Source organism: Akebia trifoliata, chromosome 13 (genome assembly GCF_017979445.1).
Source record: "Akebia trifoliata isolate Shusen 1 chromosome 13, ASM1797944v1, whole genome shotgun sequence".
NCBI lineage: Eukaryota > Viridiplantae > Streptophyta > Magnoliopsida > Ranunculales > Lardizabalaceae > Akebia > Akebia trifoliata.
In genome coordinates this window covers 1,800,132-1,815,163 of record NC_141387.1, presented here as the reverse complement: position 1 = coordinate 1,815,163, position 15,032 = coordinate 1,800,132, and the positions used below count along the sequence as shown (strand labels likewise).

At 34.9% G+C, this 15,032-nt stretch overlaps 2 protein-coding genes across 2 annotated transcripts; both read right to left on the bottom strand.

Annotated features, from left to right (window-relative positions):
* Positions 1 to 265: 265 nt before the first annotated feature.
* Positions 266 to 2,663, bottom strand: LOC147387217 (uncharacterized). Its single transcript, XM_086421974.1, has 3 exons — positions 2,080 to 2,663; positions 1,143 to 1,938; positions 266 to 773 (listed from the first exon to the last, which is right to left on the bottom strand). The coding sequence occupies exons 1-3, from the start codon at positions 2,395 to 2,397 to the stop codon at positions 514 to 516; spliced, it is 1,374 nt and encodes a 457-aa protein (XP_086278100.1). The 5' UTR covers positions 2,398 to 2,663; the 3' UTR covers positions 266 to 513.
* A 4,208-nt stretch (positions 2,664 to 6,871) lies between these two features.
* LOC147387216 (putative membrane metalloprotease ARASP2, chloroplastic) lies at positions 6,872 to 8,648 on the bottom strand. The gene has a single exon (XM_086421522.1). The coding sequence runs from the start codon at positions 8,493 to 8,495 to the stop codon at positions 7,152 to 7,154; it is 1,344 nt and encodes a 447-aa protein (XP_086277648.1). The 5' UTR covers positions 8,496 to 8,648; the 3' UTR covers positions 6,872 to 7,151.
* Positions 8,649 to 15,032: the final 6,384 nt, after the last annotated feature.

Here is a 15,032-nt window from a genome sequence, read left to right as displayed (position 1 = left end):
TAAAGAACTTAGCATCATTCAAGTGGGAATGGTACCATCCCTCATCATCATTTTAACACCACAAATGGTGGTTGTGGACCTGTGGTGGGCAATTTTTTTTACTGTATTTGCAAAGGATTGCATAATAAATTATAGAAGATTCCTTACTAATGAGACTACTAAGTTACCTCCAAATTTAGCAAAGCTAGAGATCCATCCCTACTTGGGGCATGATGATGGATATATGTAGTCACTCTATGTACATAGGTTAGGGAATCCCACTAAATTTAGCGGAATTATTTTTCGTTAAACCTCTTGAAGCAATTGTATGCAATGATCGAGCAATGCCGCTATAACAATATGGTTCAATTTGCTAAGTAAATGATTATAACTATAGTATTTCAATAAGTATAAAACAAATCACTCCCAAGAAAAACTTCAATAAGAAGAAAGATAATTAAACTCCATGAAAGCGAAAAATAAGTAGGAATGCCCATCATCTCCAATCCCTTTGAATCAAATTCCATAAGGTTCTTAGTACATCTCAGGCACATGGTTCCAAACACCAACATTCCAGTCGTAGTCCAAGTTGGTGGGCGAAGGCAATTGTTGCATGTCTTGCCCGAGGTCGCCAAATGTCACCCCCGATGATTGCCTATTTGACAACTCACCACCATGATTGTAAAAATCAGATACTAACATGGTAGATGGAATGATGTCGCCGAGCAAGCTTGACAAGCCATCGTCATCCATGGAATGGGTCTCGTCTGTCGATTCTTTCCTCGTCCTTACCCCTGCATGAATCAAAGAAATGAACCCATACTTAGAAAGAGAAATGGTGTTTGATGGTCACAAAGGTATCAAATAAAAATACAAGTAAACCAAAGATAAAGTCTAAACAAAGAAAACTAATAATATTTTGGACCAGGAAGTATTATATAACTGAAGAATTCTCACCATGAACACACACACATGGTAACAACTATGAATAAAGTCCAATTTGTAAGCTTAAATCATTGAAATCAAATTAAAACAAGGTTAAATTAACCACTTGGAATCTAAGCAATCATGTAAAGTACCTTCTTTAATAGACATGGAGAGCCCAACAAAGTTACGAAACCGAAGATCAAGAAAAGATGGAAGTTGGAAAGGAGAACACTTACCAACAGAGCCCGAATCATCCAAGTGGTTTGGTGATCCCAATTGCAGTGCGGTGGGGCTCTCGTTGAAAAATGAGCTGTTAGATGGGGTTTCGCCGATAAACTCATCTAATCCAGATTTTTCTTCATGGGATGGTAACAAACCTTCTCTCCTCACACCACCCTCCCCACCTCCTAAAACTTCAACATCCTGTAATATAGCATCCAATAAACCACTATTGGTCTGAGCCAATGAGGGGGAGAGCCTATTATCATTGGTAGTGCCCAAGGCAACAGTAGGGACTGATGGCTGGGGTAATTGGCTTGAAGGGAGCTCCATTTTCGTGGAGAAAGTGAAACCATGAGGAACCATGTTGTCAGTTGGTGGATTAAGGTTATAATTGTGAGAATTGAAATGAAGAGTTGACGTTGGTAACGATTGGGTAGAGAAATTCTGATTGAACAGAGACAATGATGATGGTTGAGCAGAAGTAGGAGGATTGAATGGGTGCGAAAACCCAATATTGGTGTTGCGGAAATGGGTACTATCTTGATGGCCGAAGAGAGGGGTCGTAGTAGAAAATTTCATGGGTTCGAACATGGATAATGAAGACCCAAAACTCGGTTTCTTCTGCTGTGATCTTGAGAGTGGTATAGTTGGTGGAGATGGAGAAGGGTGAGGTTGATTGTGCTGATGGAGGTGGAATGCACGCGCTTGCTTCTGTTTATTGTGTGGGTAGAGTGGTAATCCTGAGCGTTGGCGACGCTTGACACGGGTGTTCCAGTAATTCTTGATCTCATTATCTGTTCGTCCCGGTAACTACAAAGGTGAATTAAAGAGATTCGATCAATTGTAACGAAAACATGATAGAGAATTGATGGATAGACTTCATAATTAAAACAGAAACAGAGGAAAACAGAGATACAAAATTGATCAAAATAAAGAGAAATGTTAGCAAACCTGAGCAGCCATGCGAGCCCATTTATTGCCTAGTTTTGAATGGAGATCGAGAATGAGACGCTCTTCATCAGGAGAGAAAGAACCTTTCTTGAGATTAGGCCTTAGATGATTAGCCCAACGAAGACGACAACTCTTACCGCAACGAGAAAGCCCAGAGTTCTTCTGAAATGCATTCCAATTACCCTCACCATGCTTCCTCACATATTCCATTAGGATTGCGTCCTCTGCAGCTGTCCATGGTCCTTTCTTCAAGGTGGCACCACCAGACCCCATATCCGAATCGTCATTCCTCGATGCACCACCTTTGTTGGCCACCATCTGATACTATTTTTCTTTTAATTATTTTGGGATAGTTGTTATGGATTTTATTGAAATTTAGCCTTTTTTAATATAATTTTATCAAATTGAATTCTGGGTTCTAGAGTTTGAGATCTCTCTCTCTCTCCTCTCTTTCAATCAGACAGAAAAAGATGGAAAGAAGGTAGGAAATTAAGAGAGGATGATAGAGATTTTTCTTTAGAGAATGAGGAAGACAAACTTTATAAGAAAGAAAATGTGATTTTTTGGATTCAAGAGGAAATGAGTTTGAGTTTGGGGATTCGGAGTGGGACCCACAAAGGCCTTCAACCCAATGCGATCAATTTCGAGGTGAGAGCTTGAATTTCGGTCCGGGTACTACGCTGACGCATGTAATGTGGTACGCGCTTTCTTCCTCACCTCTGATGGTTGATCCCTCATTTTCACAGGTATCTTTTAATTTTACCTTTTTTGCTTTTCGAGAGCTTCTATTGCCACGCCAATTTTTACTAACAGCACCCAAAATGTGTACTAATCATAATCACAAAGTCAAGAGTACGAGCTTAAACCAGCAAGGAAAACTTATGAAAATAAAAGAAAGCATATATTAAAAATTATGATATATATATATATATATATATATATATATATATATATATATATATATATATATTATATATAAAATTAAAATTCATAAAATCAAATCCCATATTTTTACCTTTATGAATCACCAAATTCTCTTATGTATTAAATCCCACATTTGAAAGAAAAAAAAAGTGTTTAAACTTTTTTCTTGTGAAAAAAATGAGAATAAACGATTTTTTTTGTTATAAATGAAAACGTCATGTTTTTCAACCGTCAAAGATGCAAGACATGTTTTAAATGCGTTTTTCAAAAAAAAATATTGTTTTTTGTTACTATGGTGCTAATTCTTTGGTGATTTACATATAATTAGGATGTCGTCAGCAAAAGTTGGTGTGTGGCAATATAATCTCTCTTCTTTTTAGCCTTTAGTTACAAGGCTGTAAATGGACCCGATCAGATCCTTGTCCATAAGGTCTGGATCAAAGATATGGGTTTGGAGAAATACTTGATTTAAGAATGATCGATGCGATGATTTATTGGATTGGTTTTGGATCAGATTAGATTGGATTATATTAAATTTTATCCAAAAATATCAGATTGGATTTGGAGCTTAAAATGATAGATCCAATTGGGTTCTAATCAAAACCAAATTTAATAAATCTCTTAATTGAGGGTACAAATATTCACTGACATTAATATCAAGATACGAGTTTCGTCCGTATTATCAATATATGATTTTTATCGGGATACAAATTATATTGTATAAATTCTAATAGGAAAAAAAAAAAAATGCCATAAGTTTGAGATACAAATATTTTTATAATGTACCCACATTTTTTAAACTAATTTTCTTTTATGCATTTATCTCTGGTATTTAGATACAAAAATGTTATATATCTTTGTATTTAAAATTTTAATTTTATAAAAAAAATTAAAAATTAAATTATTTCAAAAGATATTCTAAGACCACTTATAAAAGAGCTCCTACTATTGCTTGAGAATATGTCTAATATTATTCCATATGTGCTTTTGGGTGTTCTTTATCCCTTTTACTAGTGTGGTGGAATGAAAAGAGAATACATTCTTAGGGGATATTTGCAAGATTGAGGGTTTATCTAAATAGAGGATAAAGGAAGAAATCAGGTAGGATAGTAATCTCATGATCTTCTTATTAGGCAAACATGTGTATCTTAGCCACCTTTTAGAGCATTATTCTTACAAGAACATTTTGAAGCCTTATTTGATATAAAACATCAATCAAAACTTCGCTAGTGTTGGTTGATGGCCCTAACTTGAGTTATTTTTTGGGTGTATCTTGAACTAGGGGTCTAGGGGTCGACAAGCCCAAGATTGATTTTTATTCGACATTTGTATAACTTCTGAGGGCATTTTTGTAATTAGAAAATGTGTGTTTCGCCCTAAGAATTGTATTGTATTCTCACAGTTGTCATCAATAAAGTATATTATCGCCTTATTGCCACCCATGAACGTGGGCAATCTTGCTGAACCACGTAAATCTTGTGTTCCTTGTTTTCTCTGTTTTCAATCTTCGTATTTTTACATGACCCTTGACCCCTCCACCAATTGATAATATTTTTTGCAAAGCTTCACATTGTCAATGTTGTAAATGAGGATATGGTGTCACATAAAGGTGGGCACATCACACATAATATTAAAATGTTTAGATGAAAATGTGTTTGAAATTTATATTTTTAAGTTTCCATTCCAAATTTAAACTTAAGTAAGAAAATAACAATCATTCATTATAAATAATACAATATAACATTATTTAAGCTGAGAAACCTTGTAGATGTTTCATTCCAGTCGCAATCGATTTGGTAAAAAATCGGATCAACTTATTTGGATGAATCAAAGAGAAGGGAGACTATTTTCCAATTTTATTCTGAAGTCTAGATCTTCATATTGAGTACCTAGAAAAAAAATTATTCCTAGAGTCGAGACTAAGAGGAGTGTATAAACCAATGCTTCCATAGATTTGATTGTGGTTTACAATTATAGCTTCCACACCTGTTTGGTTGGGATCATCTCACATATATAGAAAGGGCGATGATTCAACTCAAGATTTCTCGGGTACTCAATGTTGTATCAGACTACTGTAGTTGGATCATAGAAAGATAAAGAATAATTCAAATATAAAAAATATAGAACACAAATCTTTATCCTACCCAAAAAAAAAAAAAAATTGGAAACAGATGTTACTACCAACAGATAGAGAAAAAAAAAAAAGAATCATGATATTCTGACACCTCCTGTGACACACACCCCTTGACGTGACATGGGCTAGAACCACAGACTTTTTCCATCGGGATACACTACTGTGCATACCCATAAATAAGTGCAGTTGTGTATCCCGAGAAAAAGAATCTATGGTTCTAGCACATACCACATCAAGGGCGTATGGGGGAGTGTGTCAGAGGGGGGTGTCACAAAATCATTATTCAAAAAAAAAAATCATCACAAACTCACAATCTAGCATGGATCATCACTACCAGTTCATGCCCCGCATTCCAAATCCAAAGTACCATAGAAATCAATCCCTCAATAATATAACAAAAGGATCCACAAATGGCCACTTCACTGACCTGACCAAAACAAGTCTAGAAATACTAACTAGTTGCTTGGTTTAGACCTCCAAAATACTGATCCAAAACATCCCACCATGAGATAAGTTACCATCAATCCAAACATCTTACCAATGAAATAGCATGGCACCAAAACTTTACTGAGATAGCCTTGGCTTTGAGGTTTGACAATTTTCATGATTTTTTTTTTTCTCTGATAAGAAAAGCTAATGTGATATTTGGTGCCATCCATCCTCCATAAACTAATTATTAAGTTGTTAAATGAAACAATGGCTTAATATTAGAAAGATATTTTTATTAAGTTACGGTGTATAGAAATGCTCTAATTTTTTGATAGATTTAAGAGTAGGCAGAGTTTTGATCCTAGGTCTCTGGTATTACGACAAATAATGATAAATTTGGGGGTCCAACTCAAAACCAATTGGCATTGAGTTTCAGATGTGGGACTAAACTCAACACATAAAGACTCTAAATAAGACACTTCGTAGCTATGTGAAACATAGACTTGTGTCTTTGTTCTTGTAACATAGACTAGAAGCAAACTCAATGGAGAAAAGAGTAGTCAACAATGAGATGGAAAAACAGAGATGTACATTAGGTGACGTTATTCATGAAGTTCTCTTCTTAAGATGATAAAAATGTTTCAATGGTATTGCTATTTTAAGATGATAAAAATGCAACAAATCACTCAAATACAGATTACATAGCACACCAAATCATTCAAGGTCATCATTCCCGTGTGTCCTTGACCCTCCCTATCGAAAATCAAAAAAGAAAAAAAATAGAGAGAATCCACTATCCTCATTTCATTTCCAACCAAGGCACGTCTTCCATTTTCTTAACCCCGTGAAATTACAAGCCAAGTTTCACTCTTCGAACTATGAAAATTCCAAAAGAATACAATCATCACACACAACAATTATAGTTTTGAAATGTAAAGCTACTATAAAATTGCGAGCAAATATGTACAACCACTTATACATGGGGTATGAAATAACTAGACAACCTTGGCTAACCATATGCATTCAAGTATTAAAAATAGGTCAGCTACATTCGTATGAAAATTAATTTTCAAGTTCAAATTGGAATCAAATGATGCAATATCACACAAAGATTAGTACGAAAATAAGATTAGTAAGAAAATAAAATTATAATACCAAAATAAAGATTGCCGCCAACCTAAAAATACAAAAAGGATTACTCTTCCAACACATAATTCCCAAGCTTGCTTAGTAGCCAGAGATCATATACTGGAATGCAATCACGACATATGAAAAGCATATATGATTTTAGGGTTGAAACTAGACTTCAGAATCCCAACCCATGAAAATATCATAAAAAATATGATTTACAGGTGAACAAGTAAGATACACGACAGAGATGAAATGAATGAAAAAGCGGGGAAACCATGGCCTACCCGTCACCGAGCATCTTGGAGAAGTCGTACTCGTACATCATGCCAAAGCGTCCAAATCAGAATTCCATTAGTCTGGTTTATAAAACATTATCACCAAGCTATCCCAATTAACACCTTCAAAGTTCTTTTTGACTCTGATAACATTCAAACTTCGAAGAGCTCACAAGTCATCACAACAACTCCTTAATGAAATCAAGATTAAGTGTGTCTCGGATAATAAGAAAGATCCCAAGAAGAAGAACAAGCATAATCCCAGATGACATAATCCGCTGTTCTACTTCTTGAGGAAGTTTTCTTCCACCTCTAGCGGCCTCTACAAGAAGCAAAGCCAATGAGCCACCATCAAGAGCGGGCAAAGGAAGAAGGTTTATCACCGCAAGGTTAAGATTGAGCACAGCTGCAAATTGATAAAGCCCGTCAGTACTTGATTTCGCAACCTCCGCACCAACAGCAATAATGGCCACAGGACCTGCAACTTTGCCGGCTGTTTGTGAGAAGTTAAGAAAAGTTTGTCTCAAACCATCCAAAACATTAGATGAAAGACCCCAAAATTCCCTTCCAGAATAATTCACCACCTCAACAAGATTCTTCGGCCTAACCTTCGAAAACTTGACATTTGGGGATAACTGAACTCCAATTCTTCCAGTTCCATCAACACTCTTATCTGGGGTAATCCCAATTTCCAAATTCTTCTCACTTCTCCCAACCTTGAGAGACACATTCTTTCCAGGATTTCTCTTAATTACTTCAACAAGCTTAGAAACAGATGTAGACCCAGTTTTTGGTAATTCAAACCCATTAACAGAAAGAATTACATCACCAGGAAGCAACCCATCTCGGGCTGCAGCCGAATATTCTCGAACCTCAGGAACTAGTACCCCTGGAAAGGCCTCTTGAACAGGTAACCCAACAGATAACACTTGAACAAATATAATCACATAAGCAAATATTACATTGGCGATTACTCCAGCAGAGATTACAATCACTCTATCAAAGATGGGTCTGTTCTTGAGCAAATTTTTATCATCTACCGGAATCTCGCTTTCAGGATCATTATCAGGAAATCCAACAAACCCACCAAGTGGAAATGCTCTAATGGAGTATTCTACATTTTTTGAATTAAATTTAGCTAAAATAGGACCAAAACCAACTGCAAATTTACTTACATGGATTCCTTGGAAGTAGGCAGCGAGGAAGTGACCACTTTCATGGACAATAATAATGGCTGCTAGTACAGATATTGCTTCTATAACAGATTGGGCGCTCTCTAAGGCTCCAGGTTCGAATCCAGGGAAGGCCCAGGTTTGAAAAGAGTCTCTTTTCTTAAGTGGGCATCTTCTCTTGTTAAAGAAAAATTGGTTTGTGTAATGGGGTTTGAGAGATGTGGAAGAAAAAGGAGGAGATAAGAGAGATTTGGAGAAATGGGTTTTGGGTGATTTTGAACCTAGTAATCTGATGAGAGAAGAGGTTGAGGTTGATGAAGTTAGGGGAGAGGTTGAGAGGTTTATTATCATGGTTTCTTATTTTGGGGAGGGTTTAGGAGAGAAGGGTAATGGAGAGGGCAGATCAATGAAACAAGGGTCCGTGAGATTTGTGAAATAGCTTTGGATTTTGGATAGAATTCATATTTTGGTTTGTGGAGGAGAGGGATGGAGCCTGACGTCCCTCTCATATTTCTTTCTTCCATGTGTATATTTACCTTTTACTTGTTTGTGGATTATATTATATTATTGTATAGTTTGGATGTGTAATTACGACTTAAAATGTGTTAGATTTTATCTAAAATCTGAGTGATTTGAATACGAATTTAGAGGGTTTACTTCCTTCAAGTATATCCGAATTAAAAAATGATCAGATATAGGTTGATGTCTTTTGACTCGAGTCATATCCGGGTTGGATACAGATCCATCCTTAGTTTCGTCTAGATCCAAATGTTATATTACTTTGTAAGTTATATTTTATATTTTTTAATATATTTTTTACTATTAATAATTGTTGTTCACAGTGTTTAAGACCCCCCTCAATAAAGGAAGAGATCTTGACTTCAAGTCATTTATTGAAATTACCTTGAACGGTTCAAAATTATCCGACCCAAATCAATAATTCGATCGACTCAAATTCGGATATGAGTTTGATAAACATAAAATGGTTCGAAAATGATTTTAGCTAGTCGGATTCAGATATGAATTCAAAAAAAAAAATTGGATATAGATATACTCGGCTTAAACCCGATCCGTTTTATGCCATATGTGAAACATGTGAATCGTGGCTTTTAAAATGGTCCTGGGTCATCTAAATATCGTTGATCTTGTGTGCTTTAATTTAAATTTTTTTTTTTCCAGAAAATTCACTCTTTAATTGTTCGAAGTAGTACGGGACTGTTACTGAGAAAAGATATTAATAAGAAAGAAAATGAAACATTTTTAGATCAAAATGTGTATTGTATCTTTTCTATTTTTTCCTATCTAAGTGGCTTGGCCTACTTCTTTTAGTCGAACTCAAACCTCCTCGCCTCAGTCGATCACCTCATCTCATCCGAAAAGATGAGATGATTTGTCCCAAATCATTTTGATATCGTTCATGAATGAGATGAGATAGAAAATTGAGATCGAAAACCATGGCATAGTGTGAACCAGAACTTGGAAATCCAACTAATCCTGGTCACTACCATAGAAATTTGGAATTAGTCGCCACTATCCATCCATTGGTCACCAATTCCAATGAAATCGGTGATGCCTTAAATGGATTAACGATGCATCAAATTGATGGATCATAATTAGATAGTTTTCCAACAAATACTAACTTAATCTGAAATTTTGGTCTTAAACCCATGGCTTAGTTGACAAAATTTAGTTCAATCCAATGATCTTAAGCAATGTCCACCAGATGCCAAATTGATGGATGGTTTCCACACCCATGTCAATGCACCTTCTTAGTCGATAAGAGGGTAAGGAATGATGAAACTTTGTGTTGTTCTAGAAATCTTGTAGATAACCCTAAGGGGTTGGCTTGGTGGCAAACCGAGCCTTGATAAACTCCTCATGAAGGGTATGTAAAGTATTCGAAATCCCACGAAACAATGAATCTATTAGGGCCACCCTCCAGGGTCTGGGTCCCACATCGGACACTTATTGCCTTGTCTTTCTCCTTATAAATTCATAGGCCTCTCCACTTATCGCCAATTAGTTTTGAGTTGGACCCCCAAACTTATCATAGTATCAAAGCGGGTCTTTTTCTCCTTCACGTCATCTAGTTAATATCTCCACGTGCTTTGGCCCAGTACGACCCACACATACAGGATCGTGCTGAGTTTAGTCCCACATGAATACTCATTCCCTTGTATCTCTCCTTGTAAGCTCATGGGCCTCTCCACTCATTGCCAATAGGTTTTGAGTTGGACCCCCAAACTTATCAAGAAGATTCTCATCGCTATCCTTATTATGAAAATATCAACTTTAAATTTAATTTGCAACACAACAAAAAAATTTTTAGAGAACTTCTATTATTATAGAAAATTTTACTTATAACATGTCAATCTTTCATAAAATAGTGTCTTAGTGTGTACATGGCAATTCTATATCTTTTTAAATTGCAATCACATTATTTGTTGTCCTCTCAAAAGACGGAAACCGAGCCTTCATTCTTGTTCTTCTTCCCGATTGTTTTTCCTACAAGCTTGAAAATAGAATGTTTCCTCAGTCTCTCTTGCTCGCTCACCCTCTTTCACTCTCCATTCTCTCGCCTTCTTGTTTTTAAGACCACCCTAGAAGAAGACTAAGGAGAAAGAAATATTTGGTGTTTGTTTAATTTTACTTGACTTATGATATGCAATTTCATCAATTGATGTGTTGTAAGCAAAAGTTGATGCGGTAATAGAAGTTCTCTAATTTTTTTTTTTTTTTTTTAACTCAATCTAAAAATTAAACTAAATAAGAAAATCAAAATGAATAAATCCACTATGGATAAATGATCATTCAATCCAGGAGTGGAGCTTTATAATAAGAAAGATATATTTTTCTTGTTTGTATGGCCCTATAGTTGCAACTTTGGGAATCAACCTAAGCCCAACCCAAACTACAAAATCATAAATCCAAGCTGATCATCACTAGACCAAAGCCCAATTTGGTTAGGCTAGTATTCAGGTTTCCATTAGGGCCCCAAACCAAACCCATCCCAACTTTCACTTGAGGTTTGATATCTCAGCCCAACCCAATTTGATAATGGAAAATATGACCTTGCCCTAGGCCCATTGGGCTCAGAATGGTAACCCATTTAGGTCTAGCCCACCCTTTGAGAAATATACACATCAAAATCAGCTTGACTGTTATTTATCTCGTCCATGGATTCAGGTTTTATTTTTTGGGTTCTACTGTCATGGACACGATCATTTTAGGTTCCGATTATGGGTAGCCATCTTAAGGACCCGATAGGATCGGGTCTCCTTCGGGCACCCGATAAGTGTTTGATGGGTACTCGACTAGTAAATTTGTTTTATTTATAGTTTTTATAAAATTAATATTCTAATTAAATACCAACATAGAGGTATCTTGAAAATATATTTTAACCAAATTGAAATATAATAAAGTGCCAACTTAGCTAAGTGATAAGACACGTGGAGTGTTGTTCTTACGTCCTGGGTTCAACAATGAATTCTTTAAGTATATTAAAAGAAGAAATAAGAATAAAATCTTAGAACATTATGTCATGGAGCATTTATTATTGTTAAAATTTTATAAGAACATGAAAAATGAATGGACGTTTTCTAATATTTTATTCTAAAAAATTTCAATGTAGTTAAAGAATTCTTTGTTGATCTTAATTCTCAATTAAAGATCTACAAGTAAAATTATTATATTTACTAGAAGGTGGGACACAATGGGCTTATCTTTAATTTAAAATATTGATTACGATTTTTTTTAAGATTACATAATAAAAAAGAATAATGTTGAAGTGACCTTAGGCTGAAACCTCATATCGCACTTCTTGACATGAAAGTGTATGAAAACCATAGATGCTTTCATCGAGATACAAGTGAAAAAGCATCTATAGTTCCTATCCACTTTCACTTCAAGAAGTATGATATGAGGTTCTTGAGGTTACTCCAACTCAATATATTAAAAAAAAAAAGTTTTTTTTGGTAATTTTTGAAAATTAATCACATTGAATCCAATGTCATTGGTTGCAATTTTATTTATTTCTGACCAAAATGACCTTGATTATTCTAAGTTTAAACTTAAAAGCGGTGGCATTTGTGGGATCCAAACAGTGTGTATTTTTTTAAGGATTATCCAAGTCGTTAGCAGAGTACCAAATTAGTTCGTAATACAGTTCGCTTTTGAGTTCGTGAATTGCATGGAGCAACACAAATTCTCTTTTACTTTAATTATTTTACATCCCCTTCTCATAAATTGATTATATTTGAGATATTCTCCAAAATTTTACATTAATAACATACTCCTTTGACCTTAGTCTCTGTTAATAAATCAATGAAAAATTGATCAAATGCCCTCATTTTCAACTTATAAATGAGAAAAACTTGATATTTTCTTCTTAAAATTTGTCATCTTCAATCTCTTTTTCACTATACTCATTGATCAACATTTAAATATCCTCATCTTTGTCTACTCTTACAAGAGATCCGAATTCATTCTTAAGTTTCAAACCCACGAATCAAGTAACATAGATTTTATTTAGGTTCGCGGTATATGTGAAACCGACCCGTTTTCGGTGTGAAAATTCTCTAAAGGTAGTTGGTCAAACATTTGCTGTGGCAGCCGCCCGAAATATCGTGACATACTGCCACGTCACGTTTTCAGTGAGTGGAATAGCAAAACTTTGAAGTTAAGGGGTTTCACAATGTGAGATCCGCCTACAGTACTTTGCCACGTGGCACATTATGTTAGATTCAGTTACCCATGATACAACAGTCGGCTGATTTAGTCAAGAAATCGAAATTGATTTTCCATTTAGATGCACCGAAAGTGACTCCCAATAAGTGGTTGTATAAATGTAATCCGAATTTATAACATATTTTACGAGAATTATACAAAAAAGTATATACATAAGGTAAGATATAATTATTATCCATATTTTATGAGTCGTGATAATGTGACTATCCCATGTGGCAAACTCAATCGATTGCCTGACATGACAAGTTCGAGAATCGTAGACCTGTACTTCTTGGGATATATGACTCCCTCGAGATACATTTTTTTATATGGGGAAGTGCATCCGTGTATGCCAAGGAGCATAGATCTTCAGTTCCTGAACTTGTCACGTCAGGATAGTTGATTGAGTTCGTCATGTGGGGTAGTCAGATTATCACGATTCATATTTTATTTATTGGATTGAATTTATTATGTTTTTTATCTTTTTAATTATAGAAAAGGACATTAGTTACCCACAAAAGGAAAAAATGTTTAAAAAAAAAAAGTCTAACATTGTAGAAATATCTTTCTTTACTTTGATAATGAGAGAAGTCTCTGTGAAGAGGTTTGCCACGAATAAGAAGACCTAAAGTGCTTCCACATTTGATTTAAACTTATTATTATCAAGGTTATTTTCGTTAAAACAAAGAAAATTAAAATGTCATAGTTCCTAGAGTCGCGTGAGTTAGTTTTAATTTTTGTGGTTGAGTAGTAGGTGTTGTGCTCCTCAGCTTGATCACACACTATAAAATAAATGGTTTTTCACCGATGTTTTCAAATCGCCTGAATATGCTAAAGAATCGTTGATATTATATATCAACGGCGGTTGGTCTTTAGCTGGCAATCATGGCGTTGAGGAAAGTTATAGCGGCGTTTTCAACGACGGTTATAGAACCGCCAACAATAATATATTTTTTCCAGCGGTATTATAATTTTTTACTGGTGGTTATGAAGTACCGATACAACTTTTCGTCCACGTGTATTTTTCTATTACTAGCGGTTATAAACGACCGGCAATATATAATATAAACGGCGCTTATTGGAAACCGCCATTAAAATAATGTATTAGAGGTGCTTTAAGAACTGCCTGTAATATAATATATTAACGGCATTTTTATAAATCGCCGTTAAATATTGTATTAGAGGCGCTTTAAAACTGTCGATAATATATAATATTAACGACATTTCCTCTAAACCACCGGTAATAGTATTATTAATATTTAAAAAAAAATGCCGGGCAATAATAATATTAATAATAAATAGAAAATCTTTATAGAAAAAAAATCCTTATAAGTGCGAAACAATAATCAATAACAAACAAACATGCCTCTAATTCTAAGAATATCCAACTGTGAATAGCCACAGTTGAAACTATATCACATGGATTAATCTAAGCATTTTAGAATCATGCAAACGATCGTCCATGTTCTAATTTCTTAGATACATTAAGTATTCTAGTAAAAGAGAATAAGTGAACAAATTGTTACCATATAAGTGACTGGAAATACTTTCATTGGGAATGTACTCATTGATTAGTATTTGTTGTCCATTTTCTTGGCAGTGACTCAAAAGATTGACGAGATTCCGATGCCGAATGGATGAGAGATAATGTACCTGATAGGAAATAGTCTCAATCCTCTAAGACAAAACATGAAAAAAAAAAAAATCTAGTACAAAATTCAAAAATCTTTTAGACCTAAAATGCCTCCACATTTGATTTTAAACTTATTATTCTCAAGTTTATTTTCATCAAAAGAAATAAAATTACGACGACTTAGTTTTAGTTTTTGTGATTTGGGTAGAAGGAGTTATCTTCAATTTGATCTCATGGTCCCAAACTACGAGATATAAAGACAAAATAATCGACATATCTCAAGGATTAATCCTGTTGGAAAAATTTGGGATTTACCCCAATGTTTGGATGGAATTGAAAGTGAAAGTGGTTTGTTTTGAAGTAGAATGTAAATGCTTTAATCCAACATTGGATAAAAATAAGTAAAGAGTGTAACTCTTATAAAAAAGCTCTCACATGATATAGTGAATGTGAGAGAGATATGGACAAGGTCCACGTGTACACGAGGGCTCATAGATTCTAAAGGGATTTGTGCGTGGGGGTGAGGGTGA